General features: G+C 44.2%; 1 protein-coding gene and 1 long non-coding RNA gene across 4 annotated transcripts; one reads left to right on the top strand and one right to left on the bottom strand.

Annotated features, from left to right (window-relative positions):
* Positions 1-50: 50 nt before the first annotated feature.
* iars2 (isoleucyl-tRNA synthetase 2, mitochondrial) lies at positions 51-10,790 on the bottom strand. Of its 3 annotated transcripts, none has more exons than XM_047610480.1 (24): positions 10,385-10,790; positions 9,863-9,985; positions 9,576-9,729; positions 9,353-9,501; positions 9,184-9,233; positions 8,989-9,098; positions 8,791-8,881; positions 7,579-7,694; positions 7,248-7,417; positions 6,890-6,980; positions 6,624-6,775; positions 6,328-6,488; positions 6,080-6,182; positions 5,593-5,686; positions 4,098-4,172; positions 3,378-3,486; positions 2,742-2,844; positions 2,406-2,528; positions 2,181-2,312; positions 1,998-2,104; positions 1,685-1,830; positions 1,399-1,589; positions 1,073-1,217; positions 51-775 (listed from the first exon to the last, which is right to left on the bottom strand). In XM_047610480.1, the coding sequence occupies exons 1-24, from the start codon at positions 10,652-10,654 to the stop codon at positions 630-632; spliced, it is 3,111 nt and encodes a 1,036-aa protein (XP_047466436.1). In that variant the 5' UTR covers positions 10,655-10,790; the 3' UTR covers positions 51-629. The 3 variants fall into 3 exon arrangements, with proteins under 3 accessions (XP_047466436.1, XP_047466437.1, XP_047466438.1); XM_047610481.1 differs by having other exon boundaries at positions 8,791-8,878; XM_047610482.1 differs by lacking the exon at positions 4,098-4,172.
* A 994-nt stretch (positions 10,791-11,784) lies between these two features.
* On the top strand, positions 11,785-13,072 carry LOC125023310. The gene is made up of 2 exons (XR_007114577.1): positions 11,785-12,121; positions 12,470-13,072. It is a non-coding gene; the product is annotated as an uncharacterized LOC125023310 (long non-coding RNA).
* Positions 13,073-14,820: the final 1,748 nt, after the last annotated feature.

The following is a 14,820-nucleotide window of genomic DNA, read 5'->3' as shown; positions in this document are numbered from 1 at the left end:
CACAGAAAGCTCCATTTATTCATTGTTCTTTCAGAGACAGTTCTTCCATATACCATCAATTATAACAGAATTTATTAAACAAAAGCAGGTGCTGTCAAAAGCTTCCCCACATCATCTTCCTTAGACTATATATGTTGTCACATAGTGACACTCATTGTAGTGAATTTCCATATATTGACACATAAAAAACATGAGCCCTGTTAGTGGCATCCGTTCTAGACTGAAAATCACATGTCTCCAAAGCCCATCTACAGTATATACAGAATAAATCTTTCCAATGGTGCAGTAGATTGTTGATTTGGTTTTACAGTTCACACCCGCTGTTAAATAAAAACTGAAAAGAGCATAAAGCAGTAAATCATTAAGCACACTGAGGAAAAAACGTTTCGTCGTCTGCTATCCGGCCATTCTCTTCCAGTGCCGAGCTGTGGGTTCACTGCTTGCGATGACCAGCCGAATAAGAGCGGAAGGAGTGATTCAACATCTGGTTCAGCCGTTTCACATCTCTCTGACAGAGACAGTTTCCACTACCAAGTCTGGTCTCCCCTCAGGAGGGGGAGCAACACAAGCCAGCGTTGGACGATGATGGTTTTGTGGTTGTCACGGTGACAGCCTGGCTGACTGGGCCGTCAGTGAGCCTGTGAAACGACAGTCTTGCAGCGGGGGCACAGGCAGTCAGCTGACTCTGCAGTGTAGCGGCGACAGCGGGGGCACCGGGCACCAGAGGTGGGGACCACAGCTATACTGTAGGCACTGTCCTCACGGATAACACCACCTGACAGACAGACACACAAACATGCTTTTGTACAGCTCTGAAGGTTTATGCATGCAAACAACCTTGTTAACATTTAGGACACTTGTTCATTTGTAATTCTAAGAATATCAGAATTAATTTATTTATCATTAGTGACCAAATTAATAATAATGAGGTCAACCAAATACTGATCACATTATAGCACAGTATTATATTATTCTATAGCATGGTCACAGTATACTAACTGTAAAGTGCATTCTTAACAAAGGGTAGTGCTGTATACTACTATTTCTTTCAGTTTGTGCTGATGTTCCTCACCCTCCAGGTTGATGAGGAAGGTTCCATGGCTGAGCTGGGCATCTGGGTGGAGGTCACGGGGCAGCTCAGTCGTCAGGCTGACCCTGGCTGCCATCATCAACTCAGCCAGCTGGGAGGTGGTGGAGGTGGGCTCTTCTTGAAGAGACTGGAAGTGAAATGGAGGAGGCCTTAAGTTGCAAATGTACGCTCATTAAAAGGGCTGGTACTGTATGTGATCCATGAGTTATTCTGAGCGTTTTAGATGTGCACTGTTGCCATCATTGGTGAGGGGCTTCACATTTTTGTTTAGAGAGCAGATTAGAATGATTTGTGTTGATGCAACTTACCTCCATGAGCTCAAACAGAAGACCAGGTTCGATGGCAACAGTGAGGTCATACTGTGCAGCATGTTTTCCAGGAATGGACGACAGGAAGGAGTCCCTGATGGCACAAGCTCCCTCCACGGCCTCCTCTAATCCTGGCCGCCGCCACACGGAGCTGCTTTTGATCCAGCCGCTTTTGAACAACGTCTCCCCTTCTGTTGACGCAGTTCCCGTTCATGAATACTCTTTTTAGCAAGAAAGCATATACAGTACACTGGCTGTGAGGTTAAACAAACCAACAGGCACTTACTGTCATGTCCTGGTGCGTGTAGATAGACCTCTTCGGCCAGGTGTGGCAAGATGGGAGCTATGGATCTGGTCACACCATCCAGAATCTCTTCTAAAGCAGTCTGACAGGATCTTCTACCCAGCGAGTCCTCTGGATCACAGTACAACCTGATTGAAGGACGCATTAATATGAGGGAAAACTTCTGATTGAACTTTAGAAATGACGGATTAAAAGAGCCGGCACTTTTTATTCACATCATAACATCTCAGAGCTAACTTTCCAGATGTGTGAAGGAACCTTTGGAGTTTTCGGTTAACACGTTGCAAGGCTGTACCTGTCCTTGATGATGCTGAAGTAGAAGCTGGAGAGGTCACTGGCAACAAAGTTCTGGAGGACACGGATGACCCTGCCGGCGTCGAACTCGCTGTAGGCGTCTGTGACCTGCAGGAACAGGCACACACTTCAGTCAGCAACTCAAACAGTCTGGACACAAGCTGTGATCCATTCCATAACACACCTTGATGCTGTACTCGCGGATCAAGTGCAACATGTACTGGTCAATATAGTACATCTGTTTGGGGTCCACCGCTTGCACACGAGGGTCGAAGCCCTGCAGGTTGCCAAGCAGGAACTTCAGCGTGTTCCTCAACTGCAAGATAAATAACAGGACAGAGGCACAATTAGATTTACAATTAGGTTCTATGAAAGAGCAACGTGCACTTTGTACGTAGTGGGTCAGTACCTTGGTGATGCTGTCTCTTGCTGAATTGAGTGCACTGGGGCCAATTTGGACCTCAGAGAAGACATTTGACTCTGCCACCCACCAACGAAGCGTATCTGCTCCATAAGGCGGCAAACTAGAGTCCTGAGAAAGACGGAAAACGGGAAAAAATAAGAATTGCAGGAGGTGTTTTTATTTTGTTAGCGTTTACGTAACAATACAACAGAGTCTTAAGAATATTCTTGTCATCTCAGAGTAAGAGTTTCAGCTATGCAACCAAAACAACTTAGTATCCTAGGAGGCTTTCTAAAGACATCATTCCATTTTCTAATTCCAGCATCGCTCTCATCATCTTACCTTTCTTCCATTAATGACTTCGTCAGGATCCACAACATTACCCAGAGACTTGGACATCTTTTCTCCCTTCTCACTGACTGTAAAGCCGTGGACCACCAGAGACCTATGATTATATTACATTATATTACAGTCATTTGCCCAATAAGTGCATTCAAGGCATGCAGGAGGAAGACATCATCCAAAACTGATTTTATCATGTTGCTGGTAGACACATTCACAGTACAGACTGTGTATAAAAGATGAGGTCAACGGGAAGAGGATTAAAGAGATGCTAGCACATTCACAAATTGTGAAATTGTCTTACAGTTCTTTTGAAAATAAATTCCACAGTCAAGTAGATATTTGGCCTTGACAAAGGTATGCTTGGGGGCTGCCTCGCTTGTTTGACATGCCTGTTCTGGGGTGACAGAGAAGTTGTTTTGAGGTTCTCAATCCAATACACCCTTTCGCTCTTCTCCATCTTTGTCAAAATATTGAACGTGACTCTCAAAAAAAAGATAGTCAAAAGCCAAACTGGAGGTTTCAAAATGCTGGTCCACAAACCTTTTAGGTGACATCACTGTGAATGTGTCCTCCTCTGATCTACAGTCTATAACACACCTCATCAACACATAAGCAAGTGGGTGGGACACTTACTTGTAAGGCGCCTTGTTCCTGACAGCTACACTGGTGAGCAGCGATGACTGAAACCAGCCTCCAATCTGGTCCTTTCCTTCCACATATGCATCAGCCCTGGAGTCTGAGTCTGGAGGAGAAAGGGGTAAAGATTTGTCATTCTTCCCTCAGTTCTATGAGAAATCTGGTGCACAAAGTGGTTAATGTATGCCCCGGAGAACAAGACGAGGGACCAGTCACTGTTAGTTAAGAAATCTCGTGCAGCGTACAAGAGCACAAGTAGCTTTCAGTCTCATCTAGCTCCACCCTGAATAAACCTACTCAGAAAACTGATAGTAATGAAGAGCAGAGTTCAGCCAATCCTGGAAAAAGAACAAAGCAGACAAGCAGTGCTCTCCAAAGAGAAGGGCTCCCTCTAAAGTCCTGCATACAAAGACAGAAAGGAGGTGGGGAAATGTAAGCGACGAGGTGAGAAGATTCATGCTGCACTGAGGTGGTCTTTTTAATCTTCTCCTCAGAGATTTATCCATTCTCGGTAATGAGGAACTCTGTAGCAGAGCGAAGGGAGGAGATGTCAGTCTGGCACGTGACAGATGTCTCATCTTACTCATAATTCCCAAAAGCACAAGCAGGCAGAAGAGATGAAGGGATTAACAACCTGAGAAAGAAAGTCAGAGAGGGCCAACGACATATTAAAAGACAAAGACAGAGTTGGTCCACGTGGGTGAATAATCAAACAACCTGCGACCAGAGGTTTGCGTAGCGGAGCAGGGAGCCAGCTGAGGTGTGACTCCTCCGACTCTCCCTCAATCTCCTCTGGAAATGACAACACAGCCAAACAGACATTGGTAAAATGTGAAGCTTAGAACACCACAGCCAGGCTGGCAGCTCTGAGGTGATGTTTAACACAGGTCACTGTAGTAGTTCGTGTCACCAATACATGTATTTATGAGCACTAAACATATGGCATGACAGAGGCTGATGACATTAATCAAAATGATTGACAGTTTTGTTTAAAAATCTCAAAAACTCATGATGGTATAGTTTCTCTGGAATAGTGCTGCTGGTGGTACAGTCGTGTGCTAAAGTGTAGACACACCTGCTGAAAACGTTAGCACTTAACATGAACTTAATTAACAGAAAAGAAGTCATTGTGGCATGTGCAAAATTGTGGGTACCTTACTACTTTCGATATCACATCTTTGAAGGTCTGGATTTCTGCTTGTGAGCTCTATGAACTAATGTTTTAGTTGACTCTACGTTCAGTTCATACTTACAAAGCTTAAAAAAGAAATAAGTGTCAGTATGTAATGGTAAATAATTATATTTCCCTTATTAATGTAATAATTCAGCAGGACTGTGGAAGTCACAAGCCTCTGCTGCAGGGTGGACCAAGGCTTAGTGGACAGAGGACTGGCAGATGATCATTCAACAAACATGAGACATGAGAGGTTAAGCTTTTTCTGTGACATTTAAAATATGTCATTGGCTCCAAGGGTTCAAAGCTTTGCTTACTCTGAGGGAGTGCGACTTAAAGACGAAAATAAATTAAAGCACATAACGCAAGCAGATTTGTTTTAAGGGACAGTTACTGCTGTAGATGAAGAGCCATTTGAATGTGCTTTGCAAGCGATAAATGATCCCACAATGACACAATAACAAAGCAGCAAGTTTAAAGTGTAATTTGAAGACTATAGAGATAAAGGTCGATATCAGTGTATCCGTAATAAAAATCCTCCCCCGACTTTGTTTGTTCTGGAGTTTTACAGACGCTGAGTCAAAATGACACACCTGTCCAGTGTCCCTGGCATGCTGAGACCGCACGTCTTTCTAATCCAGGATTGTGACGAGCTAAATAATGCTTTTGTTAATGATAAATGGGAAAGCAGCTTAATTGGTCTGCGGGACAAGGTACCTTTAAGTAGCTTTCTGCAATATAGGTAATTACAGGAGACTTAATTCAAGGTTTTAGATGGTCGTCTCGGAGTGAGAGTACTTTGAGGACAGCCCTGATGAGTGTGTAAAGGAGAAGCTTTAAAACACCAGGGTACAACAGTGACGCACATCGACAGGTGTTGTATTTCTGCTACACTGGAAAATCAGATCTGCAGATGCTGACAACTAGAGGACTTGGACTTACTTTGGTGTTAGGGATCAAAACTATTTACAACATCACAGAGTGTACTTTTCCACAGGTTTAACTGTGCAAGAGATGGAATGGAAATTTCAGATGTACCTTCAAGTACAGCAGCCCACGATGACCCACTGTCAAACCAGATGTCCAGGACGTCTTCTCCGCGAACGTAGTCACTCACTGGCCCTGCTTTACTCTGAAGAAAAAAAAAAAAACATTGACATCAGTATGGTAGAGGACCCGACTGCTTTGAACTACACTGGGTAATATTTGACTTTACTTTAAACCTTTTTAAATGACAGATTTATCATTATTATTGTTATCTGTCTAATGGTCAATGACCTGACAGCGATAGAGATGTTGTAATATTCTACTGTGACTCAAATGATGTTGGTGTTTATTATATTATACAGAGCACAAAACTGAGATTGGATGTACAGAGTAGAGTGGAGACACACGTGGAAACAAGTGTGAACACAGGTACTTAACGTTGGACACATCGGCCCTTTGCCGATGAGGCTGGCTCCAAGACACACACCTCTGTAATACCTTTATCTCACATCACCACTAACATTCATTCACTCCTCACCTTTTTGAGAACCTCTGGTGGCAGCAATGTCTCAATTGGAAGCTCCCACCAACAGTCACTGCCCTTTTCTTTGAAAAGCTTTGCGACGTGTGACACGGTGTATCTGCAGAGGTCAAAGACATGAGTGAGTTTACTTTATATGCACATGTGTCCGTGTTTGTCTGCAAGAGCTCTTTAAAAAGGGAATGCGTGAGTCCAAATATGTGGACAAGCCAGTCAGTGGGCATGTGCGCTGTGAGTCAGCTTACTTGTTGATGAGAGCCTCTCCGGTCTCCCTGTGGTAGAAGGCAGGGATTGGGACGCCCCAGCTTCTCTGTCTGGAGATGCACCAGTAGGTGCGTCTGTCCAGCATGGCTAGCAGGCTGGCCCTCGCCGACTCTGGCAAAATGCGTACCTTCTGCAGCGCCTCCTGAATAAACAAAGATGCACGCAGTGTTTTCCGGTAAGTTGGAAGCATGTGTCATCTTGGAAACATAAACCACATCCTTTCCTTAAAAAGAACAATGCATGAAGCTAGTGTGACCACAATAAGTCTGAAGTTTACCTTTGCCTTGTCTTTAAGTGATGCTGTGTTGATGAACCACTGTTTACTGGGCCTGATGATCACAGGCTGTTTTGTCCTCCAGTCATATGGGTAACTGTGGACACACTGCTCCTCCATCACCAGAGCCCCACACTCCTTCAGCATGGAAATCACTAATACGGGTAAGAACGCACAGGACCAATTACTGAAAACAGCACAACAACTTAGCGCTACACAATTATCCATACAAGTCAACATTACGTCCTCTTCACATGTGCACGCCGTACCTTTATCTGTGCCTTCTTTCATTACAGACAGGTTCTGTAGCTCAGGTCCAGCCAGCTCAGTGAACTTGCCGTCTTCATCCACCATACACTCCTTTGATTTAAAAAAAGAGATTTAATGGAGACAAGAATCATGTTTAACCAGGCAAGGTAGGTCATATGTCATCCAGACCTCATATCATTTATAGATATGTGTACACACACACACACACACACACACACACACACACACTAGTGACATGAAATATCAGTTACATCAGGGTCACGTTTCAATTTCCCTTATTAACCACATATTAACATGAATGGTACAAACCACCAGCTTAGTTTCATGAAAATGTTAGCTTTCAGAGACGGTACACACCACAGACAGTTTGAATTGTGAAGCCACGCTGTAATCATCCATGCCATGAGCTGGCGCCGTGTGGACCAATCCTGTTCCCTTTGCCATGGTCACGTGATTGGCCGGCAAAAGCGGCACTTGCTTGTCAGGGATAGTGGGATGTTTGCACATCCCACCTTCAAGCTGAGAGCCTTGAAAGAGGGGAACACAGGGAAGCACGGTTACGTTGGCAACCGAAAAACCAACACACTGGGTTTACAGGCCTCACCACAAGGGGCAGTTGCACGTTTTTTGAATGCACTGAACTAAACAAAAATGTCAAACCATCCAAATGGTAGTGCGTTAGCGTTACCTGTGAACGTGCCTACATTCTGCAGCTCTGTGCCGAGCAGCGCTGCCATGCTAGGTGTGCGCTCAGTCGCTACCAACAGCAGCTGAGAATTGTCTGATCTCTTCACCACAGAGTACCTGTAACCAGACACAGGTCACTTACTCCCAAAAAACAACACATACTGATGACCTAGAAGATATATAATAAACACAGCGTGTGACATAGCATGACCCATTTTATTGATTAATAAAATCAAGATGTTAAAATGATGGTAGTATTTGTGTCTTTTTAAACAAGGTGCTACAACTAGACAACCCTGAGCGGTTGCCATATAAATTCACTAATGACTAGAATTAAACACACAACTGCACAGAAGACTAAACAAACACAAGTAGCAGGTAAGTAGTTCACAATACCTATTTACTGTGTGATCTTCTCAAAACAAATAATACATATAAAAAGGGATGTTCACAGTCATTCTGACATACAATGAAACAGGTTTTTCTGGTTGTAATGACTGTTCTTGTTTACAAAGGATCATGATTGTTTTTTTCACTTTTTACAAAGATAAAGTCTCTTATCAGTCGTCTAGAGTGGCTGGGGGGAACTTTAGCTCATTCCTCAGTACAGAACCGCTTCAGTTGTGACATGTTGGTGAGTTCCCTCACATGAACTGTTTTCATTAACTTGCTGCATGACCCAGTTTCTCTCGCGATTCCACTCACAGATACATGTCCTGGCCATTTTTTTTTTAATTCTCTGGTATAATTCAGAATTCATTGGTTGGTCAATGATGGCAAGCTGTCCTGGTCCAGACGCAGTAAAACAGGACCAAACCAGGACTTTACTCAGCCTCCTTTGTGACCTCTGACCTATTCTACATCTTGCTTTTGGAGAGATCTCTGCTGGTCAACCACTCCTGTGGAGGGTAATAATCATTCAAAATCCAGCCCGATGAGTAACAACAACTCTTTTTCTGAGGTTGGCAGAAAGCTCCTTAGTCCGTGCCATTATACACTTCCATTAATATGTGATATTCCATTAATTATTTATGGAAAAAACACCAGAACAGAAAGTAAATCAAGCTGATTTCATTACCCTAAAAAATGAAAACAGCCGCTAGTTGCAGCATCACAAAGGACGTTTGAGTCCGTCAGAGGATGAATGTGTAGTTAACCCTGTCAAAGCTTAATTGAATACAGGCTGAGCCAATTTTGTGTTGCATGTTCTTACTGGGTATTAGGCATGAAGCACACAGCCTGGTTGGCGGGAATAGTCCAAGGCTGAGTGGTCCATACCAACACAGAGACATCCTCCAGACCTGCTGAGGAGAACACACACACACACACACAGTCAACATATTTCCAACACCTCAGAAATATAGTATGTGCAAAAGCTCTGGAATCACCTGCATGTGTGTATTTGCGCTACCTTTTTCTGAAGCGATCATAGGCGGCAGTTTGACCAGAGGGAACGTAGCATAGATAGCTCTGCTCACATGTTCAGCGTTGTACTCCAACTCAGCCTCTGCCAGGGCGGTTCTGTAAACAGACACTAGATTCAAGTTCACGCTAACAGATAAAAGAAAATACAGAAATTCCTGCAGTGTGCGTGATAAGATCGTACCTGGATGAAGGAGACCAGAAGACAGGCTTGTAGTCTTGGTATATGAGTCCCTGAAAAACAACACAGATGGATAAAAACACTGGACTGCATAGTGAAACCTAAAAATTTATAACTCCATTCAGGGGCAAAAATCCCATATTCATGGCATGCATTTTGAAACAGTGCTCACCTTGCTGTGCATCTCCTGAAAGACTTTCAGCTGAGCCGCCTCATAGGCCCCATCAAAGGTGTAGTAGCACTGGTTCCAATCCGCCATCACCCCCCACCGCTGGAAAGCAGCTTTCTGACGAGCTATTGCCCCCTCTGCAAACTCCCGTGCTGGATCAGATGGAGACAAATCATAAGCAACTGCACATCTAGCAGTGTTCATCAGGCTGAGTAACCTTTCACACCTTTCTGTCTAATCTGTAGTGGACTTAGGCCGCTGGTCCCCAGATTTCCCAAAGCCTTCAGCTCAATAGGCAGACCATGGCAGTCCCAGCCTGGGATGTAGTGGACCTCCCGGCCCCTTAACATCTCAAAGCGGTTCCGGATATCTTTCAGGATCTGGATTCAAAACGATGATTCCTTTGTTAGACATGCCATTAGTTCCAAATCTTAGCATAGTGGAGCTAGCAGCAGTCAGACATCAGTGATTTTTACTTCATTTAATGCAGGAAAAAAACTGGGATCTGATTACCTTATTGAGAGCATGTCCAACATGAGGGTCCCCATTGGCATATGGGGGTCCATCATGGAGGCAGAACTCCTTCTTGGCCTTCCTTTCTCTCTGCCAGGAGTACAAATCTGCAAAGCCACACTCCTGCAAGAGAAGAGAGTGTTTTCATTTTTGATAGAGTTAAAAGAAAGGATGACTCTAAAACACGCTTACTCATCAAGTGAGGATGAGTTTGTACTATGTGCAATATGTACACAAATACACATGTGAGATTTAAGAGTGTTGGTTATGTGTCACTAATCTCAGTAGGCTATATGAACTGAGGTCATGATCCTCACATGGGCATGTTTCTCTTTAACATAACAGGGAACCTTATGAAAGAACAAGCATAATAATGCCGAATTAAACACTGAATGCTAAACAAATGTATACGCGATTAAGTCATGTTCTACCGTTTGTATCCGACTGTCAACAAGCAAGGTAATATTAACTAGGATAGTTTTTGAGTTCAGCGTGGTTGGCCTTCATTCATGTGCTACCTACTTTCTGTATCTGGAGCTCTCGGTCCAGAAGCTTCTGTCCGGTCAGTTTAATTGGGAACTCGGTCCGAGGCAGAAGCACCGTGTCCCGGTAGAGAGTGTCTGCGGAGCCCGCCTCTGAGGACTTAGAACCGCCTTCGCCTGAACTGACGGCATGACAGCGACTGGAGCTGAAGGAGAGAGCACGGTGGAGGGAGAGGCCGTCTCCCCTGGAGGACCTCCGTCCCCATCTCGCTAGCGTCTGGCCTACTGCCGAGACCCGGCACAGCAGCATGGAAAGGCGAGGTAGTCGAACCGAACAACAAAGCTGAAAACAGTGCCCTTGTTGCTGTCTAATGACAGTACGTAGGGTTGTTCTATTCCGCCCTTCCAGTCGTGCTATGTTTCGACCGGAAGAAATAGTACAGAGGACAACTACGGAAACACTATAGGGTCATAGTCAAACCACTTGCACAGCACATACAGTGATGTGGTGGCTAGTGTCAGTAGAGGGCGCTATTTATTCGTCGTGGATTCATTATGTGTGGTTTCTACACACACACACGCGCACACAACCGGTCAAACGTTTTAGAACAGCACAAAAGAGACATTTAACTGCATACATTTCAATAAAAGAAATATTGTGTGTTAGAAAACTTCTGACCGGTAGTATATATACCGGTATGTATATACATGTTTATACACACACACACACACACACACACACACACACACACACATATATACATACATACATACAGTATGTATTTTTTTTAGACCATTTCAGCTTCTACTACTTATCCTCACAGGAGTTGCTGGAGCCTTTCATAGCTGTCACCACATGAGAGGCGGGGTACACTCACACTAAGGTTCAATTAAGAATCACCAATTAACCCAACGGGCATGTCTTTGGAGGTGGGAAGAAACTGGAGTACCAAGAGAAAACCCATGCAGGCACAGGGAGAACATGCAAACTCCACCCAGAAAGACTCAAACCCGGACCTTCTCACTGGGAGGCGAGAAGTACAGGAGCCATAGAGGCCAGGATCTACCAGAGCAGATCAGACCCGACGTACGGACTGTGCGAAGAAGTCCCTGAGATAGTCCAGCACATAGTAGCAGGGTGTAAGATGCTAGCCAGATCAGCATACATGGAGGTACAACCAAGTGGTTAGAATAGTGTACAGGAACATCTGTACCCAGGATGGAATAGAAGTACCCAAGTCCCAGTGGGCCACACCATAGAAGGTGGTGGAGAACAACAGGGCCAAGGTGCTGTGTGGTACCCCCTCCTCCAGCACAGACACAAACCCATACATGCACAGACAGACACATCCCTTACATATTTATTATGCAGAATAAATAAAAACAACATTCACAGGTGCAGGAACTGTGGATACGCTATCATAGGCGAGGAAACACCAGAGGCTGGATAAATAATAACTATAATAAAATCTAAATATAATTAAAATGAAGATCAGATCATATATATATATATATATATGTCAGCACCTGTCTCCACCACTAGTCCGCCGCACTCAATAAATCAGCCCGACAGCCGTGAACGCAGCAGGACGCGAGGGGGTGCTTGATGATGTCACCGGTGGTATAAAATGCTCAGCTGCACCTCGTCCCCTCATTCGTCTTCCCTCCATCTGCAGGAGCTCATCAGGACTGTGCCCAAACTCTACACGCCAACATGAATAAGCTGTGCATCGCTTACGTCGGTCTTCTCCTGCTGGCTCTCCACCTGTCATCGCAGGTTAGTTTGTGCATTTAATTAGTTTAATTTTTTATTTTTTTTTTTGCTAAACAGTCGTAATGTCACAGGTGCTCTTCATTTTCAAGTAATGCGCTGTGAACTTATGAGGGAAGTCTGTGGGTATACTTTTTTATACAGCACATTTTAGGTGGAGGTTGAGCTGTGTATTTTTCAATTGTGTTTGGGTGGACTTATTTTTCGGATTAACATAGAACCCGTTTTAAACTTGCACCCATTGACTGTGTCTGAGGTAGGCTGCTGACCTGTCAAGTTTGATCAGGATTCGTGGTCGTGGAACAACCATTCTAGGTGTGTTTTCTTCGTGTAAAACCGTATTCTGTGTTTCAGCTGATCCACGCTGAGACGGCCACCAATACTACTAATGCTACCCAAACTACTGGCCAAAGTAACGGCTCCGAGAGGATGGACTTGCTGCCGCTGCTGCTGCCGCTGGCTCTGTCTGCGTGTCTCCTCCACAGCTGGTCCTAAGAAGAGGCCCGTGTCTGCGCTATGGACACACCGCCACCACATCAAAACTGGGGAGGGAGGGGATGAATAAAACCTAGCCTATCCCTAGAGCAGTTCATATGAACCTCTTTAAACCCCGATTTGGATGTGGAGCGTCTCCGTTTGACGCACCAACCCAAGAGACGTCCTTCTGCTTTTTGTTTCCTGATGTCCTATTCTTTGCGGGGCCCCCGTGGACTGTGAAAATTGCATTTGTCTGGAACGGAAAAAACCTGTATGTCCTAGCCGTTTGGAGTGGGGGAAAAAAATGTATTTGTCGGATAACATGTCAATGTTTTTCTATTCTGGAGGGGGGAGATGATGTGATTGAGTCCACGTTTCATAAGCATAAGAGTACTTGTAAAGTTTATACAACAGCTGGGATATGACCTTGTGCTTTTATAATTGGTATTTTTGTAATTTCAATAAAGCTTTAAATGACAAGATGAATCTGTTTTTTGTTTAAGTGTGAAATGTAAATTCACTCGGAGTCGTGAGACTAAACGATTTACAATAAATTGCTTTAGGGATTATTTAGATCCGCTTTTTTTTTGCCTCTTAACCTAAGTTAAACTTGCTGAACTGTGAGGAAACTGAGCTTTTGAAACTTTTCCGCATGCAAATTGAGACCGACTCGTAAAGTTTTTTTTTTTTTTTTTTTTGGGCTGCAACTCAAAGCTTCCTGGTGCCACAGAGTGGGGGAAACTAATCAATGCAATTTAAATCAGCATGGCAGCTCATGAAGTACATGTTCAATCACGTGTGATTATACTTGTGTACACTCATGAGTTTCAAGTATTGCACTGTATTTCCTCAACATGGAAAAAAACAAATTACTCAATGGCCTTAAACGACAGAGTCCCTCCTCTTACCACCTGTCGCAAGGGCTCTGCTATTAAAGAGTCTCTATCTGTGGAAGGGCAGTCTGCTGGAATTTGCCTGTCTTTAGGGGCAAATTCCACCAGTTGGTGGTGGGGGCACCACCAACTCTTGATCTGTGCGGGAACTGCATCCCTCTCTGATTACATGACAAAAGCTGTATTGTCTTGCTCATCTGATCAGGGCCTCTGCTCCATGACCCCTCTCCCAGCTTCTTCAGGTGCTGCATAAACATGTTTTTGGAAGAAACTGTGAATTTGGACGGCCCCTTTACTCACTGTCGCTACTACGGAGAGGCCTGATCGAGCACTAGCCACATTCTGCTGAACTGCTGTAACTGTGTGTGTGTGACTTGGCAAAAACAATTTCTCCTTTGGTTGACCATCGACGTGTAACCACTTAAAGCACTTCTTCCTCCCCTTCACCCACTCCAGCCATCTCCTACCATCCACCTGGAACGCAACAAGAAACCCGAGTTCAGGTACAGGTGTTTGTTCAGTGGATAAAGGTGGGGGAGGGTGTGTGCATGGAATGGAGGAGAGGAGGCGAGAGGTGAAGGACACTCGAAAGTTTTCAGTGCTGAGCTGTGACGCCCCTGCACCTGATCTCAGTCTCGGTCATTTCCAAGCAGAACTGTTACCCCAAACTATGATCAAAAGGCTCTGAATCCAGCCATTCATGCTTTCAGAACCTGTGTTTCCCTCTACATCGATTAGACGCACTATACCCTGTGAGGTCTAATTCTGAATGTTCTTCTCATCAGTAAAATTGCTATTCTGCAGCTTTTAAACGAGAACTGTGGTGGAAGTGAAACAATGAAGTCATACCCATCCCCATTAAAGTCAAGTAGCGCTGACACCTTATAAAAGGAAGTGACATGCTTGTACGTTTGTTCTGCTGCAAAAAGACTTTTGACAGTAGCAACTGAGATTCCACTCTGGGCTCTCTCTCTTCTGTTATACTCTGTGTTTGTGTGTGGGAAACATTGAGAGACATTTCATGTGATTTCTTTTTCAGACACCAACCTTAGAAGCCGTTTTATACTTTAATAACCTAAGGAAAGTTGCTTTGTCTGTCAGCTGGAAAAACCTCAGCAGCTCCTGAGATTTTGTGCACATATTCATGTCAGCCACAGGGCAAATCTTAAAGTCCATCTCTTCATATGTTTTCACTTCCACTCATCTTTTTCACAGTTGTATCATCTGATATTTCATCTGCATTGGTTTCCGTTATGCAGATTGATACGTTCTGAGCAACTAGAAGTTTGTCTCTGTCTAAAATCAGGTCACAGTTGACAATGCATTACAACTGAA

The sequence above is a fragment of the Mugil cephalus genome, chromosome 17 (genome assembly GCF_022458985.1).
Source record: "Mugil cephalus isolate CIBA_MC_2020 chromosome 17, CIBA_Mcephalus_1.1, whole genome shotgun sequence".
NCBI lineage: Eukaryota > Metazoa > Chordata > Actinopteri > Mugiliformes > Mugilidae > Mugil > Mugil cephalus.
Note: the sequence above shows the minus strand (reverse complement) of the source record. Positions and strands in the feature narration are given on the sequence as shown.

Bases quoted from the DNA above. Each gene is read 5' to 3' on its own strand.
- iars2 (XM_047610480.1), bottom strand. From the start codon at position 10,654: ATGCTGCTGTGCCGGGTCTCGGCAGTAGGCCAGACGCTAGCGAGATGG. The intron at 8,882-8,988 runs GTAGCGCAAATA...TGTTCTCCTCAG, and splicing joins TATGATCGCTTCAGAAAAAG to CAGGTCTGGAGGATGTCTCT. The intron at 5,687-6,079 runs GTGAGGAGTGAA...TTTTTTCTTCAG, and splicing joins CACCAGAGGTTCTCAAAAAG to AGTAAAGCAGGGCCAGTGAG.